General features: G+C 43.1%; 2 protein-coding genes across 2 annotated transcripts in view; both read right to left on the bottom strand.

Moving 5' to 3' along the window:
• Nucleotides 1–3017: 3017 nt before the first annotated feature.
• Nucleotides 3018–23728, bottom strand: part of LOC306962404 (sodium/hydrogen exchanger 5-like) — a gene marked incomplete at both ends in the record, with an annotated part of 50793 nt that continues 30082 nt past the window's right edge. Inside the window, 5 exons of the mRNA XM_079555525.1 lie at nucleotides 3018–3231; nucleotides 4920–5011; nucleotides 5738–5864; nucleotides 6783–6853; nucleotides 6927–7016. Coding sequence (XP_079411651.1) covers nucleotides 3018–3231; nucleotides 4920–5011; nucleotides 5738–5864; nucleotides 6783–6853; nucleotides 6927–7016 — 594 coding nt within the window. The remainder of the gene's footprint in view (nucleotides 3232–4919; nucleotides 5012–5737; nucleotides 5865–6782; nucleotides 6854–6926; nucleotides 7017–23728) is intronic.
• Nucleotides 10296–11512, bottom strand: LOC306962345 (uncharacterized protein; the record flags this gene model as incomplete). Its single annotated transcript, XM_079555464.1, has 4 exons — nucleotides 11170–11512; nucleotides 10862–11009; nucleotides 10639–10748; nucleotides 10296–10481 (listed from the first exon to the last, which is right to left on the bottom strand). The coding sequence occupies exons 1-4, from the start codon at nucleotides 11374–11376 to the stop codon at nucleotides 10296–10298; spliced, it is 651 nt and encodes a 216-aa protein (XP_079411590.1). The 5' UTR covers nucleotides 11377–11512.

The raw sequence follows: 23728 nt of genomic DNA, 5'->3' as shown, positions 1-23728 counted from the left end.
GTGACAACAAAGCAATGAAAAAAGCGATGAATAAACAACAATAACATGAAAACCCCCCCCCCGAAAAACAAGAGACGAAAACACAACGAAAAAGTAGCAAAAAAGTGATGAAAACACGCCAAAAAGCCACAAAAAAGTAATGAAAAAGCAACAAAAACATGACAAAAATGCAGCGACAACGTGACAAAAAGTTACCATCACTTTTCTAGATTCGAGCTTTCAAATGAGACGTTACAGTGTTGCTCTCCAGTCAAGAAGCTTTTAGATTTGGGCAAAGCCGAACTGGAGAAAATGCTCTCGGTTAAGGCGGGGGGTAAGAGGTTACCATATGTATTTGTGGAAGTGTCACATTTACGCTAATTTGGGCCAGGCTGACCAGAGTCCAGGGCTGTTTTTCAGTCCCAGTCCGGCCCTGTCATTAGGGACCAATGGTCTGACAAAAGGACACAGAGTCACGTCCAAAAAGGTTATTGACGGAAGTGAGCGGGGAAGTCTTTAGGAGTTACTGCGTGGACGTTTTGCTCCTCGTATCATTACGCCTCACAATATAGTCCCCCTTTTTATTTGCTTATAAAATCGACATGTTACATTTCTGTGTAAATATACTTCGCATGAAAACACTTCACGTAACTGTATTTAAATAGGGAACTCGTGGAAGAGCTTGGTAGCTTCTATCGTGAGCTTTTTTGGAGCTATGTGACATGTGGGAGAGGCTGCGTATGTGCTCCGTTTGCGTGGCAGAGCGCACGGACAAAGACCAGACGGGGATATATTAACACGTCTAAAGTGAGGTAAGAGCATATCTTAGTATGTAAAAACGGTGGCCTATTCCTTTAAGGATTATAGGGTTAGGATTAGGATTATTTGTATTTTTAGACAAACCAACTCATAGATCTATACAAAATCACAGCAGACCGTCCCTCCGGAGCATACGATCTAGCACTAACCTTGGTAGATCACCCAGTCACGAGTGAAACGTCACACATATATCAACCAATCAGCTTAACCCTGACCCTGCCCTAGCCTCTAACCTTAAGGAGAGTGGGCTGGTGCCTAATCTTAAACTAGCCTCTGATTGGATGATGAATGTCCACTGTTTACCAACTATCCTAGGAAAAATATTTTTGGCTGACAGCGAGTGGACAGACTTACAAAATAAAAGTAAATTCAGTATAGCGCATTTGTTGTTTGACAGCATCATTTTGGCTGGAACAAACTGAATGTCTGCAAGCACGTGGAACAAAGAAACAGCTCCATTTAGAAAACACGCACTTCTTTTTTTATTTAAAGACAGACGAGTTTAATTTATTTCCACAAACAAAATCAATCACACAGAACATTACATTCTCGTGCCATGTTTTAAAGGGACTGGCAGACACAGAAGCGGCCGACCGAGGACTCACTTCAAATGGTGCAAAGTAAAAGCCAAGTAAGTTTCAATAACGAAGAACTGCACAAAGAGGCAGTGAGAAAGAAAGGACAAATCTGCATGAACCACCAGGGGGCAGCATCTAAGGCAGGTGGTTATGTCAGACAGAGAAGTACATTCAGGATTTAATTAACATTCGAGGACATGGACAATATATAAATACTCCATTTGTTATTGTTCTTGTAAATTAACAACCCAATTAGTTTTACGCACTTTGATCAAATACATACTTTAAATGTGCGTATACAACTTCCTGTTCTACACATTTGGATCAGCTTTAAGGACAACACACAATTTGGTACAACAGAATAACACAGCTCTGTAGATACAACGATCTCTATGGCAAATATGGCGGCCATTTTATGATTGTCAAATTATCCAAATTCGGATGTGAAAAGAGGGGCAGCTACTTCTTTGAACAAAAATAAAAAATGTTGTCTTTGTCAGGACAAACCTTTGCTGCAAATACAAATATTATATCCCGACTCGCAAGTTCACACACTGTACGGATACATCCACAGATATGTAATCATTGTCACACCAATTCATTTCAATATATGGGCTTTTATGAGCACACATTATTATTTTACTCCCAAGATATTCTCACAGTAATATCAACACAATATCAGCAGGTGGGAGTCCATGCTGAGAGGCGGGGAGGGCGAACGGGCCGGGGGGCTGCTGGACACCTCCAGAGCTGCAGGGACGGGGGACAGAAAACAGGTTGATGGGGCGATAAAGCAAATGTGGGAAGGAGAAATGGCTAAAATTCTATGGGAGGAACTGCAGTTGTATTATTTGGAATTGGATGCTGAGGTTTTGGTCAAATCGCCCACATTATTTCTATGAATGTGATTAGAAGTGTCCAGAGAGGCTGCAGGAGGAATGAATAAGTGAATGACTAAGTCTCTGGAATAGTGGTTGTCAGTAGATCCAATAGCTAACAAAACATTTAGGTTCAACATCGTGCTTGAACATTTGTTAAATTATCTAATTTCGTTCAGTGCAACACTAAACCATGCACAATAGGGTCCATGAAGGGAAATACAAAATCTTGGCGATACTTTCCTGGTTAAAACGTTTGAAAATGCTCATAGTATAAAAAACTCACCAAAAAAGAGAGAGAAATACTAGTGAAAGTGGCCTTTTTCGTTGATAAAGTCAGATGGAGACGGGGAGGGAGACGGATGCTGAGCTGGACATGCACTTTCGACTCTGCCAGTTATATCTGCAATAAAAGCAACCTAACTCTCAAGATATAATTTCAAACTGGACATTTTAAGATCAGACTGTGGGAACCTCGAAACTTAGGAACACATCTCTCACTGGGCAATTGTCTTTTACACTCGGAGTAACCAATAAACTCACAAATATAACTTTTACACCTTACAACAGCATTCTCTAACTACTTTCTGGACAATTGAGAAAAACTCTCTTCGTCGAACAATGGAGCCTTGGATTGAAGAAAGCTGTTTTATGTAAATATAATGGAGTTCCAAAACATCCACACTTTGGGGAAAAACTAAAAGGAGACGCGCGCGTGACCACATGGGTTTCGGTGGTTAGGCCCCAGACGTTTAAAGCAGTTTTAGAGGAAGCCAAAAGGTTGTGATTGGCCTAAGACCCATTTCATCTCAAGAGGTGATTTGCACAGCCCTCGGCGCGCTGTAGTCACCCGTCTGCGAGGCTTGTAGAGGTTTCCGGCAAGAACATGGTGCGTCTCCGAGTCCTCCTCCACTTTGGCTCCGGGGACGTTATCGATCACCTGCAGGTCCAGACACACCCCACTGCCGTTCTCTCGCCTGGGGACACACACGGGATCCTTTACAGTGGGAAGAGAGGGGGTATTTTTGCCTGTATTTGGTAACAATAACACACACATCTTAATCACTATCTTACTTTGTTGCTCCTCTTCGCTGAATAGCATTTTCAATCAAGTTAATTTTGTTTTTAAAAAGACCGTACGGCCCGAGTGTTGAGTGTTTTCACTTTGCGATGAAAGGCTTAAGCTTAGCGAGAGATGTAAAGCTTGTGCAAACCATCCTGGATTAACAGGACCTCAGGAGGTGCTTTTTAGGAGCTGTTGCTGTGATGCTTAAGATTCAAAGATTACTCAAAGATGCGCGACTGGGTTCAATTACAGCTCCAGGTTGGGTTTGAATGGGAGAACAACATTGTAACATTTTGCATAATACTCCAGCCTTTTAAGTGGAGATACAGCATAGGAGCAAAAACATTATTTTGGAGGGTCGATATGCACTCAATATTGGCTTCTGCAGCCAGTAAACAAGCTTTCACTGAAGGGCATGCTAGCAGGTGGCACTGTTAGGGCTTTTCCACCAAGGTGCTGGTTCTGGGCTGGTTCTGGTGCCGGGTTGGTTGCATACTGACTTGGTTTCCCACCAAAATGAGAGCTGTGCCTATTGTCATGTCAAGTCAACATAAAATATGGATAGCAACATCTTACTACAGCCACTTCTGGTTACAGAAAGATAAGTTTATATTCCCGTCACAGCAGCCGTTAACATTTTGATTTCTTCTTTCTAACTGTTCCCTCTTGTTTTAGCTGAAGAGCATAAAGCAAAGCAACAGTTAGTTTCCTCCACAGAGACTGTTTTGGCTTCTCCAGGACACTAACTAATATTGATTGTTTGCCACGCCCCCAGCCGCTGACATCACTGGTGCTCGTTTCTTGGTCCAGCTTCTAGCTGGTTCCCAACCGGCACCAGATTTTGGAACCAAGAGCCAGCGTTTTTTTCAGTGGAAAACGAAAGAACCGGTTCTGAAACTGGAACTGGCCCAGAACCAGCACCAGCTTGGTGGAAAAGGGCTTTGTGAAAACACTTTGAATTACTGCTATTGGCATCTTTCTATCAAGCAAAATAAATATTGGATTGGAAAGAGCAAAATGAGTGCTTTAAAACGAGTCCTCCCACAATTTCCTAGTCCTCAGGGGAACTGAGAAACATTGTGATGAAATTCGGTTAGCTACAAATTTGCAAAAACTCCAAAAATATCGAAAAAAAAATCCTTAGAAAAGCCTTAGGTGTTTCTTAAAGCCTTAGAAAAACCCATATCGGTCGACCTCTAATGCAAAATTCTATGTGGTTCAAAAGTTTAATAAAAAAGGAAACTACTTAATATTGTTGCCTGTTTGACCTTGCAGTCACTGAACGGGGGCTGTATGAGCTTATGGCACCTTTACTTTCCATCACAGTGGTCTCTTTTTTTGTCGCTATTTTGTCGCTCCAGGATCAATTGTTTAGAAGGTTTTGACCTCTGACGAACCCTCTCACCAAAAGACCTACAAAAGTTTGATCCTGGAGCTTTGTAGAGAACACTGTAAAGGAAAGTAGAGGCCGTGTTAGCCTCCCATGCAGCAATTGGGTCATTGAGGTAAATGACAAATATCAAGGTTTTTTTTTCTCTGCATAAAGATATTCCATTATGCACCTTTAACATAAAGCCTGCTGCTGATCATGTGACTCACAGGTAGTTGGTGACGTTGGTGAACTCCGGGAATGAAGCCCTTGAGGCCATCGACGGGAGGGAGAGGCGCGCAGAAGTCAGGACATTACCGCCCTAGAAACACCACAAAAGTCATCATTCAATTTGAATAAAGAGGAAAATGAATACTCCAGAGCAGGGGTCCTCAGACTTTTTTCTCTGGGGGCCACATTATTGTTCCTGACTGTGATGGGGGGCCGGACAGGGTTGGCTATAACATAGAATTGCATGACTCAGACCAAAATGCCTCTTTGTGAAGTAGAGATGACTCGCCTGCACAGTCGTCCCCACTATTATATCCACAAGATCAACACTTGATTCAGGCTCATATTTGTTTCATTGTAGTGGTTTGCAAAAATAGTAATCAAGTCTTCACACTTTGTTTTAATTTCCATTTATTTTCATTTTCAAATAAAACATCATTATGTAATGTGACCAAAGTAATAACTGTTTATACTTGCATTGCGCTTTACAAGCCTGGGTTACAAGTTTCTCAAAGTACTGTAGTCATTATTCATTCTCTCCACACTCTGGTGGTAAGCTCTAGTGGCTGGGATGAGTAAACTGGTTATTTAGTTAAAATATCCTAACTCCGCACAGGAATGGGCTAGAAAAGGATTTGTGCTCTACAGGTGGGGGGCCGGATTAAATCATCTCGGGGCCGTAGTTTGAGGACCCCTGCTCTAGAGTGTATTCAGTATCACATGCTTGGAGTCTTCTTGGTATCTATATTTTGGGATAATATGCTGTTGTATAAGTGCAATTTGTACCAAACATTAGCCTCCAGTATGATAATATTACCTGGTCAATGACACTGATGGCGTCGCGGATGTTGATTTTCTGGTAGGCCTCCCACAGCTCACTCTTCCTGTACACAGACTTCCTCAGCAGCAGCTTACTCAGGTACTTCTTATCAAACTGCTCCCACCTCAACGGGACACACAGAGATATCTTAGAACTTGGTTTCTTCCCGATTCTGATCTTTATTAGACCTAATTTAAATGTTTTTTTTTAGGGCTTTCTGGATCATCTGTCTATATCAGGGGTTCTCTTCTAGGGGGTCGCGAGACAAATTTGGGGGGTCGCCAGAGCATATAGATAAAATATATATTTTAATATTATTATTACAGTGTCGTAGCATACATGCTATTTTACCAGGGTGCCATTATTTGTTCTAAATTTATTTCATTTTTGTTTTAGCCATTGTTTTTTCTTTGTTTTTTAAGAGTTTTATAGTTTAACCTCTTAACTCCCGTCTGAACCGAGAGGATCTTTTTCCTCACGTCATCAGATTTTTTTCCCCATCATTTTTTTGTTGGGTATTCAACTCATTTTTGTAACTTTTTTGGTCAAATTTTTATCACATTTTTGTCACATTTTTGGGTCACATTTTTTATCATTCTTTTTTGTCATTTTTTGTCACATTTTTGTCCGATTTTTGACATTTTTTTGGTCATTTTTTGGTAAATTTTTTGTCAATTTCTTGTGACATTTTTGCCCCTTTTTCATACATTTTTCGTCACTTTTTTGTCACATTTCCATCATTGTTTTCGTCTCAGTTTTGTTGCTATTGTCACAGCTTTTTTCCAGAAGCTTTTGGACTGGGGTAAAGCCAAACTGGAGAATATGTGCTCGGTTCAGGTGGGAGTTAAGGGGTTAATGTCCCTGTTTATCCCATGGTCTAATTAACTGTTATAATGGGGGCGCGGCTCTAAAAGGTGGAGAACCACTGGTCTATATTATCAAGGCAAACATAAATGGTTCACAAAAAATGCTTGCACACAGTTTAACACATGACAAGAGCTCCATCTAGTGCCCTTCAGTCTTACTACATCTTAGCACTGACTTGTCTCTCCAGTGGTGGTAGCCCTGGAGTCCAGCGATGTCCTCTACGGCGGTCAGGATGTGGTCAAAAGCCTGAAAGGAATAGAAAATGTGAAATGAATTATGAGTATGTTGATGACGGCATGTGAACAACACGATGCCTCACTCTCTCGTGGATCTCCTCGTTGATGGTGGGTTTTCTGCTTGTGGAGCGAGGAACTTTGAGCCACTTCACCAGAGGTTTGATCGTCAGCCCCTGAAACACAAGGACATTTGTGCCATAGATGGATTTTCAGGAGCGGTCACCACTGCATATGTCGATCTTTGTCATGTTTTTAGACAGATGATGGAGAAACAAAGGAAACAGAATGAACTACACACACACGATCTTACAAGAGAAGGGAGTCATGACCTTTAGATTTTAAGCAACAATAATTATAGGGCAAAATCATTCATTACGCGATCGACAAACTTAAACTGAAAACATATGAAACTTAAAAATGAGCAAAAGTTCAGTTTCAGTTAGGATTTTTGTTTTCAGCCTCTGTTTGGTCCTGATTCAGCGTTTTTTAAAGTCTTGTTTTGATACAGATTTGCGGAAATCAAGTTTCTTACAGTACTAGTAGCTAGCCTAGCTACTTAGTTGAAGGCGCAGTTGGAGAGGAGGAATGGTGGTGAATCTCTGGGTAAGTTGAAAGCATAGACTGTAAAAAAAATGGACGTCTTATGCTCACTCCTCCCCGTTTACCATAATGACCACGGTCATGGGGGAATTCATGGTGGATTTACAGACTCCTCCTCCTCAGCTCTGACGAAGCATGTTCCTAAAAAGGACATACGGGCGGGATCTTCACTGTAGACTCGGCCCTTGCGTGACGTGTAGCTCGCGCTGCTCCAATGCCAACAGTCCGACCCTCATTAAGTACGAGATTTAAAAAATTCATATTACGAAAACGCAAGGTTAAGAAATTAACCCCGGTTCTCTGAGACATGAGTGAGGTATCTCACTATGGGAACGCTCTCACGCTGTTCCCCCAGAAGCCCAATTACATTACGCCAGTCTGCTGACTGGCTGTCAGACGTGACGTCGCTCAGCAGAGGAGGAGGGACTTCCTCCTACTATAAGAGCGTCATAGCACGTCATAACATTAGTCTAAGCAAGCGCACCTCTTCTCCAGTGCTTAATTTGTAAATTAGTATTTTCAGGAACACTTTTGGTCTGCTGTGATGGATTGGGGGAACAGGCCAAAACATTTGCCGGAACACTCTCGTTAGACACCATTATATCAGATACATTTTTTGCAGGATCCCCCAAAATATTTCCCGGATCCTTTACCCTGAAAAAAATTTAATTGGGGAAATGCGTTCCCCCAAACGGGGGATCAAATTAAGCACTGCTCTTCTCGCTCCAGGCAAGAAGGGCGGTCTGGTGAGATACCTCACTCATGTCTCAGAGAACCGGGGTTAATTTCTTAACCTTGCGTTCTCTTTCAACATTCGTTTCGGTATCTCACTATGGGATGTCGAGACTCCCGTATTGCCAGACAAGCTTACTCGAAGACCGAAAGAAAAACCTACACTGCAAAAAGTACCCTCCTAAAAACAGGGAAAAAAATCTTAAAATAAGACATTTTGTCTTGTTTTAAGCAAAAAAATCTGCCAATGGGGTAAGCATTTTTTTCTTGCTAAGAATTCTTATTTCTAGAATATTTTTCTTGTTATAAAACAAGAAAGAAAAACTAGATTTAAGCAAAGAAATTGCTAGAATTAAGCAAAATGTCCTCAGAAAATGGAATAATTTCAGAAAAAAATTCTTATTTAGGGAAAAATTGTGGGGTATTTCACTTAAATATTGCTTGATTTAAGCAACATGTTCTAAATTAAAACATTTTTAAGCAAAATGTTCTTAATTAATACTATTATTTAAGGAAATTATTCTTATTTTGGGAAAGAAAATCTGAATAATTTGATCGAAGTCTTGATCTAAGCAAAGTTTTCTAGATTCAAGAAAAGCGCAAGACATTTTTGCTCACAACATTACTTGTTTTACTGATGCAGTACCTATTTTAAGCATCAAAACACTTAATATTAGACACAGATTAAGGAAAATTATCTTCAAATAAGACCACTTCAAACACAGGTTTTATAATTTTAAAAAAAGATTTATTCACTGCAATGTGAACACTATTCATCACTGGGCACAGAGGATTTCACAACAGACCTGAAAATGCCAAATTTGTATTGTAACTTCTTTTCACAATGCTACACATTTTTATACTTGGTAATGCCTTCACCTTTGCCTTTAACTTACTTTAACAAGTCAGATTCGTAACATAGATGTCAACGTTGTTCAATGTAACAACGTAGATGTCAACGTAACATAACTGTTGTTTAACGAACACTCGAAGCTTTGAAACAACACTACTCGAACACAAGTAGAAATGGTAATAGATACACTCACTCAATGAAGGACCTCCACTCAGCAATGGCTTTTTTGTACATGGAAGTAGCATCTCGGTCATGGATAGAGTCCAGCAGAATCTCAGTTTGCAGTACTGAGAGCAGTGTTGAAATACACTTTGGGTATGTGAGGTGGAAGGCATAGTAATAGGCCATCAGGTACTAGGGTTGTGCCGATGGACGATGTCATCGTCCATCGGCGATGGATGAGCAACATCACGATGGAGCGCCACCATCGTGATGCCACGCCCCCTCCCGTCAAAAACACGCACTGGTCTTCTGTAGGCCTTGCAAACCTACAAACTTTGCAGGGATTGCACTGTAAATTAAATCACTGATGTAACTAATATGCACGCTAGCGTCAGTAGCCTGCCAGAAGCCACGATGTGTTAGCCGTAATTATTAACGTAAAGACGCAGCTGCTCTGTTTATGACGCGCGGGGCTCTCTCTCTCTCTCTGCAGCTCAGAGTTTAACAGCGCGTGGTTTTGTTTTGTTTTGCTGCGTATTGAAACTTAAACCGTTTTAAAATGAGATGGCTCTCACATCGGAGCTAGCTGAGCGCGTGGACTATTCTCACGAAGGACCGAGAGAAGAAAGAGAGAGGAGAGAGAAAGGCGCGGTGCAGCAGGAGTTAAGAGGTTAGATCACACGGACCGGGCGGCGCGTGGAGCGGCTTCAAAAATGTAGCTACGACGCAAACTTCAAAATATTGTTCCGTTCACCCACTGTTTCTTAAACATTACGTTAAAATTGAGCAAATGCAAATAATAAGCTCCGATTTACATTTGTATTAGTGTGATAAGAGCCTTGGAGTTCACGCTCTGAATAGGCTACGTCGTTCTCCTCTCAGACTTTGCGCACAAGTTTTAACACATTTCTTTTGCAAAAGTCGTGTCCGTGACTCTGTTCAAATCATGTTTAGTTTAGATCCATTTATGCTGCAATCTCACATTTCCCTAGCATACATAGTAATATGCAGCATATATAGGCTATGTAAATGTCTTAAAAAAAAATGCTTATAATGAGAAATGGACGATATCATCGTCCATCACGATGGTTCACTGTAAACATCGTCAACGGCCAATTAAGGGGACATCGCCCAACCCTATCAGGTACACAAGTCCTTCATCCAGCTTCGTACTTGCAAAGGTGGTCACCGGTGTGTTGTCAACTGCTATCATGCAGTTGTCCTTGGAAATGAGCAGCACTGGGCAAGACAGGGGTCGCTGTTGGAGATATCCCTCGGGGTCTTCCGCCGTCTAAATGACAAAACATAAGAATAAAAAATTGAGATGATCAATATCAGAAAATAAATTGTCAGTGTGTGTTTTTTGCTATAACAGCGGCACCAACGTTAGGTAACGACTACAAAAGAGTTAACCAATAAACCTTAAAGTAAAAGCAAAAAATTCTCACCTTAAGTACATGAAAAAAGGCTTCGCTGCAAGGGCCCAACTTCTTGGGTGGAGATACAGCAGATGGAAAAAGTTCTGGAAGAGCCGTAAACACTGCTAAGGCATGGTCCGCTAGTTTAAAGAAAGCACAAAAAACAAAGGAAAAAACAAAAAACATTAGCATCTATTCTGACCTTAATCTATACTCATTTATTGCTATTATATATTTGCTAATGCAATCTCACCACTGTTGAGTGTCTTGGGAGGTTTCATGGCTTTCTTCATTACTCCATAGAACTTGACCTTGGAAAAGAAGTCTTCCCATCTCACCATAGTCTCTGCAATGAAGTTTGAGTTCTTGGGTTGGACAATTCTCTGCACCTCATCCAAAACCTTAAAACAAATACATTGGCTTAGTCTTGCAAATGTTAATCCATAAATTACAAAGTAAATAGCATGTTTTTTCACCAACTAAAAAACTTTTTTTGTAATTTGCCTGTGAAAATGCAACTAAATTTACAACATACTGTATGGTAGAAGCTATGTTACTTACATGGTCCAATTCTTTGAAACAGGGATAGGCTTCTAGGACTTTTGTTGGTCTGTCTGACTCCTTCAGAACGCCACATGTGATAAAGCGTCTTCTTGCTTCAAACTCCAGGTTGAGTAAATGGGTTACAGCTGCTTTGTTTGGCTTTTTAGACTTGTACATGTCCTGGAGGGTCTTGTAGTGTCTACTCTGGCTCTTTTGGCTGTCCATCAGGTCAGGAGAACTCACTGCAAGCAATAAAAAGGTGTTGTAGGTTTTAAGGATTCAACGGTGAATAAATGGAAAGACACTGAACCTGCTTCATCTTCACTGCTTTCCTGACGGGGCTCTGGAGTACTAGTTGTAGTAGGTGACTTTTCCAGAATGATGGTCGATGCTTGACTTGATGTGGTGGAGTCTCCATCAAAATCGCTGGAGTCACCCTTCTCAAATGTCAGGCGACGTCTTTTTGAAGGGGTAGAAGCCTTCTTTGGACTTTTGACATTTGATAGCCTCTTCATAAGTCTCTTTGCCACATGAATCTGCAAGATTAAGTAAAACTTATTAATACGGTATGCAACATTACACAGATACTTAGACAAAATAACATACATTGTCTTTTAACATTGGGTAGTACTCGACCAATCTCTTCGCCATAGAATCCACCTCATGCCTGGAGGGGTACCTCGATTCCTGAAGTGCTCTTGCAATGGATATCATATTAGTCATGGTGTTCCTTATGAGTCTGCAAAAGAGCTCTTTGGAAATCTCAGTGGGAGTCGTGCCAACACGCTTTTGCTCAAAGAAACATGAACGAGCCTGCTCAAGTTCACCATCTGTGTAGACTATGTACTCCGGACTGGACATTGTTAAAAACTTCGATGTGTTCGGTTTCTCCTCTGGAGCGACATCGGCTGCATCGGATGGTTTGGATGGCTCCATAGTCTCCACCTAAAGACATGTCAGTTGTTATTGACATAGACGCGACAAAATCACATATGAAATATATTGTTGAAGGAATATAGGCCACCGTTTCTCCATACTGAGATATGTTCTTACCTTAGCTTTGACGAGTACTTTAGGACCTGTCTGGTCTTCACCCGTGCCTTCAATCACGTAAACACAGCACAGACTGCGTTAGCATTTAGCCTCTCCCCCTCTCCACTATAGCTCCAAAACAGGTCAAGATAGAAGCTACCAAGCTCTATTTAAATATGGTTACGTGAAGTGTTCCACTACAAAGTATAATTACCCCAAATTAAACAATGTGGATTTTCTAAGCGGATAAAAGGGCATCCGCACAGTAAAGTGAAGATTACTGCTCGGATTTCGAACTACTCCTGGTATTATTACACCTTACAATATAGTTCCCCCTTTATCCGCTTAGAAAATCCACATTGTTTAATTTTGTGTATTATACTTTGTAGTGTAACACTTCACGTAACCATATTTAAATAGGGAAAACGTGGAAGAGCTTGGTAGCTTCTATCTTGACCAGTTTTGGAGCTATAGTGGAGAGAGGGAGAGGCTAAATGCTAACGCCGTCTGCTCTGTGTTTACGTGACTGAAGGCACGGGTGAAGATCAGACAGGTCCTAAAGAACTCGTCAAAGCTAAGGTAAGAACATATCTCAGTGTGTAAAAACGGTGGCCTATTCCTTTAACAGTTACAATAACCTTTAAAAATTAAAAGAAACATTAAATCCAAACTTTGATTAAGTGCCCAACATATACTCACATTTTCATCATTATTCACAAGAAGCCATAGTGCCCTGCGCCTCAGAAAATTTTCTGGACCAGGAAAAAGATCCTTGACATCATCCCTGGAGAGTGACCGTAGTAAATCTTCCCCAATATTAGCAGCTAAAACACAATACCACTGTTAGATCTGCAAATTAATTTGTCACTTTATTGTAATTTAAAAATGTGTGCTATCAGCTAGTCGTGTACTGTAAATGATTTAAAAAATATTTGGCTACCTCTCTATGTTTAAGCTAACGTTATCGGTAGCTAAACGTAGCTAAACGGTAGCTAAACGAAACACCATTCAAATTAATACGTTTGCAATTTTAAACATACCTTTTAGAGTTTCAATCGTAGTTTTGTCGAGTTTATCCATAGTCTGACCTGGGTATCAATAACCACTTTTCTCTCAATTATTTTTATGCCTCTGCTTCGTTGCTGTTGCCACCGCTCGTCCGTTGTGAAAATGTCCGCGCAGCCGCGCGCACCCTTGGATTTGAAAATGGACTAGTCCATTATGTGTAATGGGGGGTGTCAGTTGGTTTTCCCGTGCCTTTATATTTTGTTATGTTTCTAAATCGTTACCAGTGATTAACTTAACTATGTTTTAAAATGCATATTAAACATCAAAACCAGTTCTCAACTGGTTATCAGATGAACAAACTATCATATACCCCACTACGACTGAAGTAGTCAGACCCAAAGTCTGCAAGGCATCATGGGTGAAAACGCTGGGATAAACATTCAACTTCACTAGTTTGCGCGCAAATTAGCTCTCTCGAAAAGATACCAAAATGATTTGGCGTTGCGTTATTTGCTTTGTGTTCGTTGGCCTTACCCTGAAATCTTTACTCAGTCACATTAACTCTGCTCATAGTCGAAGCCCAGACTTTCGCGTGGTTTGTGGAATTGATGGCTGTGAACGGGAATATCGAGTTTACAACTCACTCTGGTACCACATCCGGAGAAGCCACTCGGAACATCTTCACAATCATCGAGACGGGACAGCCCCGAACCCGTGGAGGGATCGCAATCCGTGGGCCTACAGACCAAATACGGAGCGCCCGGACGCGGAGACTGAAGCACGGGGTCGACCAGCAGGTGATGCCGCCGTGAGTGGAACCGCTCTGAACGACACTGCAGAGACAGAGCACCGAGAGGACGAGCACGCAGCGCCCGGGGAAACACTTGGACCCAACCCGGACTGTTTTGCTTTGGATGATCATTTCGGTGACTTCAGTAATGTTTCACTGTTTGATGGCTTTGAGCAAATCGCCCTTGTTACCTCTCCACACCGGGAGTCACCGCCCCGCGCTGGGACCAGCCCCGGGACCAGCCTCCATGGAGCCACAAGTGCGCCTGTCCAGCCCCCGGAGAATACTTCTGCAGCATCATACTGTGAGGTAATTATGAACCGTCACGTATTAAATTTGGTGCCTCCTACAATACTTACAGTTATGTGCAGTAAGTGTACATGTACATGCATTTTTTTATTACTCATTTATTGACGTAAAAAATGTGTACATTATTCCAATCCCCAACCTGGTTTAGTAAGAGTACTGTAGGTGATAACCCCAATAATTTTGCTATTTTTTGCTGTATACATTTGGTATCAGTAATCTGTGTCATCAAAAACTGATATAGCTATAAACATTAGAAGCTTGCAATTTAAGCTCATGATATGAAAGATGTTAAGCAAAGTATTTTTGTTTTTTTTTGTTTCTAATAAATATTTATTGGGATTTCATTTGTATAGGATGGCCAGGACACTTTGACCAAACAAGCTACTTCAATAGTGCTGTGTGCAAGAGAGAAACACCATCTTTCACAGGTATGTGTATGTCAGCTGGGGAAAAAACTATAACCTACATTTATAAACCATTAATTTTCACCTCTTCTTTTTTCAGAGCGGTGTCAATGATGTCGTGGCAGCAATACAGCAGTATCAAGCTCTGTTGGTGTCCAATTTGAGGAGTCGGCTTCAAAGTGTCTTTCAGCAACATCCAGGAAACGAACTTGAAGCGGAGGCAATGGCAGTGTTTGACCAGATTGAGGATCCCTTTGCAACAGTTTCAACAACGTACAGGCAGGACAGTGTGATAAAAAAGACTTTTAAATATGTAGAATCAGAGGAGGTGGCAGTGGGATACACGGCATGTTTCAATCCACTAAACCCAAATGCTTTTATTATATCCCCCTCATACAAAGTTTAGAACAGTTACTGTCTCATCCAAAGGTTTTAGCAATCATGGATGAAGGTAGAAACAACAGAAATGGATACCTATATGACATTGCAGATGGAGAACTTGTGAAATCACACTCTTTATTCTCTACTCGACCATCTGCTTTGCAAATAATACTTTATTCTGATGAAATTGAAATATGCAACCTAGGGCTGAAACAACTAATCGATTAATCGACAACTAATCGATTACTAAAATAGTTGTCAACTATTCCAGTAATCGATTAATCGTTTTCTAGTAAACACAGACTAAAGTAGAGCAAAAAAGACATGAAAACTATGTATTTTGGATGAAAACCTACTTTTGTTTCATAAATATCTGTCTTTGTCTCGTCCAATCAGTAAGCAGAATTAGCACAAATAGCCTTGTACAAACGTTTACTTTAAGTTACTCCATCCACATGTCCTCAAGCAGCGTCACTTTAGTTCTATGTGATAAAAAAATGGAAAAAACACAATTTCCATGCACCTTTCACAGCCAAGGGATTAATCGATTAATCGTAAAAATAATCGGTAGATTAATCGATTACCAAAATAATCGTTAGTTGCAGCCCTAATGCAACCCACTTGGCTCTCATGCTTCCAAGAATAAGTTAATTATGTTTTATTATACACTGGGAAACATTAATCCTAAATATAGATCCAAACTAGCTTCAATTAGACTACTTGCTATGGCAAATACAAATGAACTCTCTCAATGTGGAGTGGACAAGATATTAGAGAGACTGCATGCAGATTTGGTGAAATTGTATAATGGTGTAAAAATTCAGACAGAAACTGGTGAAAAGGAAATATATGGAGCAGTTGTTTCAATTTGTGGTGACACGTTAGCTCAGCATGAGCTTTGTGGGTTCAAAGAGGGAGTCGGATTTGCTTTTAGTAAATGCCGACAATGTGAATGTGTGTTTGAAGACATGCAGATGTACTTCAATGAAGACAACTTTGAGAAAAGGACCCTTGAAAGACATGTCAGACAGTGCAGTGACATTGAGAAGGCCAGTACTGACTTTCTGAAAAACTTTAAGACTAAAAAAAAAAGCTTAAAGACTACATATGGGATCAACAGGAGGAGCAAACTTATTGAATTTCCAGGCTTCAACATGATAAAACAAACACCACAAGATATAATGCACATCATTCTTGAAGGCATTGCTCCATTGGAAATAAAACGTGTAATTAAACATTTGGTACTATTAGGTGAACTTGACTTGGAAGATTTGAATGCGGGAATAGTCGGTTTCCCCTATTCTCCACTGGACGTCAGAGACAAACCCAGTTCAATATCCTACAGTACTTTAGCTTCAAATGATAATAAGTTAAAGCAGTCATCAGGGCAAATGATTGTTCTTCTAAAAATATTACCCTTTCTGATTGATAAAGTTAAAGATAATGAATGCTATTCTCTTATTCTTGAACTAATAGAGATTGTTCAAATTTTGCTGGCTCCTGTTATAAGCTTTCAAACTATTGACAGACTGAAAATGCTGATTGAACAACATTTAAAGCATATGAAACGCATGTTTCCAGATAACAACATTACGCCCAAACAGCATTATTTAATACATGTTCCATCGCAGATTAAAAGCCTGGGACCAATGGTTCGCCATATGTGTATGAGATTTGAGTCTAAACATTGTTTTTTCAAACAGTGGGTCTCTAAAGTAAATTTTAAAAATGTGTGCAAGTCTTTAATAAGACACAATCAAATGTATGAATGTTGCCAGAATTTAAGTAGTGCTGAACACCCAATTTTTTCATCTGAACGTATACTTGGACCAACATCTGAAGTTACAAACATGCCCTATCTAAGAGAGAAAGCGAGGGCATTCTTTGGAACTAATATCAGTCATGCAGTATCTGTAAAATGGTTAAATCTTAACGGGAATAAATATGTATCCGGTAAAACTTTAATTGTGAATGCAGTTTCTGATAACTTACCCGAGTTTGGACTGGTTAAAAACATTTTTGTCATAAATTCATCTTTGTGTTGTTTTGAGCTTCAGCCATATACAACTGTTTGTTTTGATAGGGATTATATGGCATATAAAACAGAAATTCCAAATATGGCACAAGCAAATGAATTCATATCTTCTGACCAAATGGTGGACTATACCCCATATTATAGCTACACACATAATGATGTGAGATATGTCCCTTTAAAATATGATCTCAGAGATGTGATTGAATTTCGCAGCCTCATCTGATGTTTTTGCATAATTACAAAGGCTGCAAATTGTATTGCAATCAAATCAAGGTGTTGTAACTAGTTAATTGCAGAGACAGTCTGTTCAAAATCCTTTGCAAAAAAAGAGAATTGTAATGGCAGAACAATGTTATCATTTTGAGTGTAAAAATAAAGAATGGAATGTATTAATCTATCTGTGAGAATCAGTCCTTAAATTAAGAGTTGTTGTGATCTTATTTTTTCTTAAAATAAGAAAAAATATTCTTTGTCTAAAGCTGAAGAAGATTCAAAAAGTCTTTCTTTCTTGTTATAAGAAAAAATAGCCGTTTTTTTAGCAAATATATCTGAACAAGAAATGGCCAGATTTTATTTCCTAAAATAAGAATTTCTTTCTCAAGAAAATTTAGCTTGACAAGACATTTTTACTTTTTAGGGAATAAATGAGAATTTATTTCTTAAAATAAGACTTTTTTTACTTGCTTAGAATCCACTTTTTGTACAGAGACACTCAGTGTGAAGCCCCCACGCTCAGGACATTCTGAGACAGTGAGGGGCCTGTGAAATCCAGTCTATAAAACCTGGCAAAGGTGTGAGGCGTAGCCCAACTGGCTGCTGCACAAATTTCCTCTACCGAGGTGCCCTGGAAGAGTGCCCATGAGGTAGCCATGCCACGAGTGGAATGAGCGCGTAGACCCGCAGGGGGTTGAAGCCCACTGCTGTTGTAGGCCGCTACAATAGCTTCCACCATCCAGTGAGACAAACGCTGTTTGGAAAGAGGTTTACCCCTATGGGGTTGAGCCCATGATACAAACAGCTGCTCAGATTTCCGAAAAGCAGAAGTCCTATCCACGTACGTGCGTAACGCGCGCACTGGACAGAGCGCATGGAGCCGCTGGTGGGTTAGGTTTCAATAAAACCTTAGAATCCCCCCATAGAAACTGCATACATGACGCATTAACAGACAGCGCGTGTATGTAACTCACACGTTTGGCTGATGACAGCGCCAGTAGCAAAACCGTCTTAAAAGAGAGTAGTTTTAACTCCACTTCAAGCAACGGCTCAAATGGTGGTCGAGACAGAGCGCTTAGCACTGTCGTCAAGTCCCATGGAGCGACCAGGTTCCTTGAAACCGGTTTTAGGCGTCGTGCTCCTTTCATAAACTGGCATATAAGAGGATGCTGACCAGCTGTCTTATCTCCAAAACCAATGTGGCAGGCCGATATAGCGGCCAAGTACACTTTAATGGTGGAGAAAACAAGCCCTTTATCCAACAGACTCTGGAGGAAAGTCAAAATAACAGGCATGGGGCTCTGAAAAGCGACGTGTCCCGAGTTTACGCACCACTCCTCGAAAGCACGCCATTTGCCGTCATATGCACTGCGAGTAGACGCTGCCCTGGCGCTCTGTATGGTTGCAATGACGTTCTCCGGGAGACCCGTTGAGGATAAGTTCAACCTCTCACGGGCCAAGCCCATAAAGCCAGGCGCTCCGGATGAGGATGGAATATTTCCCCGCGCGCCTGCGTCACAAGATCCCTGCGTAGAGGCCGAGGCCAGGAGCGGCTGCACAGAAGCTGGAATATCTCCGCCATCCAAAACATCGCTGGCCAATACAGGGCCACGAGGATTAGGGAGTGTTTCTTCTTCCGGACGCGGGAGAGAATAGCAGTGATCAGCTCTAACGGGGGAAACGCATACAGGAGGGTGCGTGGCCACTCGTGTGCCAGTGCGTCCACCCCCAGTGGTGCGCTCCGATCCATCAGGGAATAATATAAGTGGCACTGAGCGTCCTCTTGTGACGCGAACAGGTCCACGTCGGCTTTGCCGTATTTCTCCCATATCCGCGCTGTGGAGTTTCCAATCTCTGTAGCGAGGGTTTCCCCATGAGAGGAGATCCGCTCCTCGGTTCAAAACACCGGGAACGTGTGTGGCTCTCAGTGACAGTAGATGGGAGTTGGCCCATACAATCAGTCTGTGTGCCAACGTGTGCAGCTGATGTGAACGTAGTCCCCTTGTTTGTTGACGTACGCCACTACCGTAGTATTGTCCGTACCGACCAACACATGCTGTCCTCTGATTAGAGGGAGAAAGTGCTGTAACGCCAGCCACACGGCTTGGAGCTCCAGGTAGTTTATGTGGCACAGCTGCATCTGTGAACTCCACTTTCCATTCACCATTCTGCCCTCGTGCGTGGCGCCCCAGCCATGCAGAGAGGCATCCGTCGTAATAAGTTTTCTTGCCGTGGCTAAACGCAGTCCTCTTTTCCGCAGAGGTGCTATTGCAGCCTCTGTGCATTTCACAAATACCCGTGGGCTCAGAGAGAGGCCGAATGAGAGCACTGTGTATTCGTAAACCACCCCTTGGAAAGCAAATCTCAGATACATTCGATGAGGGGGGTATATAGGGATGTGAAAGTATGCGTCTTTCAGATCTATGGACACAAACCAATCGCCCTGCCGTACGAAGCGCACTAGAGCCGTTTGTGTCAGCATCCTGAACGTGTATGTTCTCATGTACTTGTTCAGAGCGCGCAGAGCCAGTATTGAACGCAAACCCCCTCCTTTTTTGGGAACAAGGAAATATCTCGAATAGAAGCCTGCCTGGCACTGCCCTGGTGGCAGTATTTGGATAGCTCCCTTGTTCAAAAGAGCTTTTATTTCCTCCTGTAGGATCAAAGCCTCTTTTTCTCGCGGTTGTGAAAACAGCACGCTCCTGAAACAGGGAGGGGTCGCCGCGAACTGGAGCCTGTAGCCTTTGGTGATGGTCTTCAGCACCCAATTCGGCGCTCCACACTCCAGCCATTGTGATGCGTGTGACGCTAGCGGACCGAGGGGCTTGATCCCCGTGTCTGCTTGCCTGGAGAGTGGAGGCTGCCTCACTAGTGGTGTAATAGCTCCCTCTAGTGGATTTAGAGGGTCCCGCAGAGCTAATGGAGACGCTGTATTGTTCAATCTGTCTGTGTCCACTATGTGTATGTTTTGCAACATGTGTGGCTGCGCCCCCCTGGGGCCTGGGTGTGCAAAGGAACAGGCGTTTATTTCTTTGCAAGAACACATTTTTATTGAACATTTTTGAGAGAGAGGACAAAGGCACTGGTGTGTGCTTGTAAACAACTGCTGTGGCTCCACTGAGCTCTCTGCAGAAAAAGTCCTCCTCTTTGGGCCGTGAACGTCGAGCGCTGATGCAACAGTCTCTGCACGTCGCTTCCCTGGTCTCGAATGCACCACTTGAACACTGGACTGTGGGGTGGGGAGAGGCGTCTGGCCTGACCTGCTCCCCCTCCTCAGAAGGTGCACGTTAGGCAGCCCGCTTCTTTTTCTTTGCACCCTGGGTGGCAGGCTGGCCTTGTGGGGTCCCTGGCTTCACCTTGGGGACAAACTGTTTTCTGGCCCACGCACCCTTGAGCTCTGGAGTCCCACTGCTCTGTGGTTGAGGTTGTGGTGGGCGTTTGGGGATGCGATAGGCCTGTCCACTTGTAGGCCGTGGAGGGAGTTGAGGCGTGGCTTTAGGTGGTGGCGCTTTCCTGGGGAGACACAGCTGCAGCGCTTCACCCTCACGCTTCTTCTCCTCGCATCTCTTCTGCATGGTGGCAACCGCAGAACCGAACAGGCCTTTGGGGTCCACAGGGACATCCAGGAGTTCAGTTTTTTCTCTATGGGAGAGGCTGGAGAGACTGAGCCATCTAGCCCTCTCCTGTGTAACCATGACTCCCATAGCTCGGCCACATGCTTGTACAGCGCATCTGTGCAGGCGGAGGCAGAGGTCAATGACCACGCACAACTCGTCCCACATCTCTGGGCTGGGTGAGGCCGCCATGTCGTCCTGTAGATCAGCCTGGTAGGCTAAAAGCAGGGAGGACGCATTGAGGGCTCTCACTGATGTAGCCACGGGTTTGTAGCCTCTCTCCGTCAGCGTCGTTTGGAAACAATCAGCTTTGGAGGGCATAGCCGGGCCCGCAGTGGTCATGGTGGACCTCTGTGTTGGGTTGAGATGAGCTGCCACTAGAGGTTCGATGGGGGGAAGGCGAGTGAAACCATTTCCCTCCATGCCATCCCAGTCCAGCGCAACCCCTCCCAGGGCGGGGGCTTTCGCGGTGAAAGGATTGCTCCAGGACCGAATGGCCTCCTCCAGGCACTCTGGGAAGGCTGGTAGGAGCTGCTTTGTGGAGGTTTTGGCCTTCGGTAGTCGTCGACCCTCGTAACGGGACCTCGCAGTCTCGAGAGGGGCCTCCGGCCACGTGATGCCTAGCTTTGCAGCTGCTCTACGGCAAACCTCATGCAAGTCCTGTGTGGCAGGCGGGCTGGTGATCCGCTACTGCCGGTGACCGCATCGCTTCCCGGCCTTGCGGCCTGTGTTAGGGTGAATTACTCCATATAATCGTCGTCCTCGTCAGAGGGGAGACTTATGGGCTCATCACCGGAGTCAGAAAACTCGGCAAGGCTGTCCTCCGCGGCCGCTAGGTCCAAGTCCAGCTCGTCCGAGTCCAGGAGAGGGTCCGCAGCATCAACCTGCTCGGCCCAGCTAGGTCCCGCGGAGGTGACTCCACGGGGCCTCTCCTTCAGCTCCACCTGTAGAGGGGGAATGGTTGCCCCCAGTACAGGATCTTCCCCCGACAAGCTCGCTTGGCGCGCAAGTCTCCGACGGCGGGTTTTCAGAGAAAGGCGTGCACAGTGGTCACAGGTTACCGGGTCGGCTAGCGCATCAAAAAACAGCATGGTTGTCTGCCCCGGGAATTTTATTCCCACATTTGCACGGCTTTGGTGGCAGCACGTCTTTTTCCATGGTGAGGAAGAAGCGTAGTGCCGTAATCTCTCGCTAATGTGAAGTAACTAGTATTGCGACACACAAAAAACTCACAAATGGCGACACGGTAATAGGTAGCATTCGGCGTCAGAGTGATTAGCTCTTCCTATGAACAATATGCTATCCCGTTCACCACTCACCGTCTGAGAGAGGCCTCTGGGAGCGAGAAGAGGTTTTAGACTAATGTTATGACGTGCTATGACGCTCTTATAGTAGGAGGAAGTCCCTCCTCCTCTGCTGAGCGACGTCACGTCTGACAGCCAGTCAGCAGACTGGCGTAATGTAATTGGGCTTCTGGGGGAACAGCGTGAGAGCGTTCCCATAGTGAGATACCGAAACGAATGTTGAAAGAGAACCAGCCTGGTTTCATAAGAAGATCAATAAAGTGTCATCTTATCTTATCTTATCTTATCTTAAATTGTGATTAACCCAGCGTTATCTCATGAGGAATATCTAGCCTAGTCTAATAAAGTTAAAGTGGTTTTTAAGGTGTCTAAACTCCAATGATTTTCAATGGGGGCCTAGTGGCGATATGGAGGTACTACAGCAATGGCGGCCCCCACGTTCGTGGTCAAAAAGCAGAGAAGCCAGCGCCCATCGGTTGAAAGTCAGACTCACGCTAACTTTACGAGCAATTCCCCCAACTTCTCTCTAAGTGACGGGGACAGATCGTGTCCGCTACTACGTACACGCAGAGTGATATGAAAGCACGAACTCTGTTGCCATTGGCAGCGGTCATTATTTTTTTCAGAGGTCCTTTATCAGAAAATAATGACCAGTAGAACATTGGGAAATCCCATTCAAATCAACGGAGCGTTCTACTTACGTTGTGAAGAGCCTATAATAATTGCGTATAATGAGCAATGGGCCTCTCCGACATAACACTCATGCCCCTCAAATTGCGAATATAAGCGGAAATAGTTTATTGCACCTCCCTCCAGGACCCACAGAACCTTAGACCTCTATTTTTTTAAAATACATTTTAGACAAATGTTTGCAAAGAAGTGCATGCTGGGAGTTGTCAGGTGACTCTGTCTTGCCCCTCGTCATCTGTGCGCGCAGTTTGGAAATCTTCTAGTTTCCATTGAAAGGATTTACAATGTGTGGCCTTTTTGAGACTTCTATTCTCACCCCACACCTCTCTAACTGTGTGGTGAGTTTTACCATTTCATCTTCAATCTGCAGTGGGATCATGTGGTTGGTTTTGAGAAGTTTATTTGTGTTGCAGTCGCGAGAGGAACTTCATTAACGGAGCGCACATTTTAAGATTGTTAAGTAATTTTACGAAAGTTCCTTCAAGTTATAAATGACCAGATTAAAGTGTTGAGTGCTGTGAGGCGGCACGGTGGCGCAGCGGTTAGCACTCACGCCTCACAGCAAGAAGGTCCCGGGTTCGATTCCCACCTGGACGGGGCCTTTCTGTGTGGAGTTTGCATGTTCTCCCCGTGTCTGCGTAGGTTTCCTCCAGGTACTCCGGTTTCCCCTATCTGGGACTATCCTGGTTAAATTAAGGTCAATAATAAAACAAATAATGAGGGGTTAGCTTGAATTCGGCAGAAACAACATGAAGCTGTTGCCTCAATTCGTAGCTTATACTGTTTTAGTTCAAGCA

Source organism: Gobius niger (genome assembly GCF_951799975.1).
Source record: "Gobius niger genome assembly, chromosome: 4".
In the NCBI taxonomy this organism is placed as follows: domain Eukaryota; kingdom Metazoa; phylum Chordata; class Actinopteri; order Gobiiformes; family Gobiidae; genus Gobius; species Gobius niger.
This window is presented reverse-complemented; position numbering and strand designations above follow the sequence as displayed.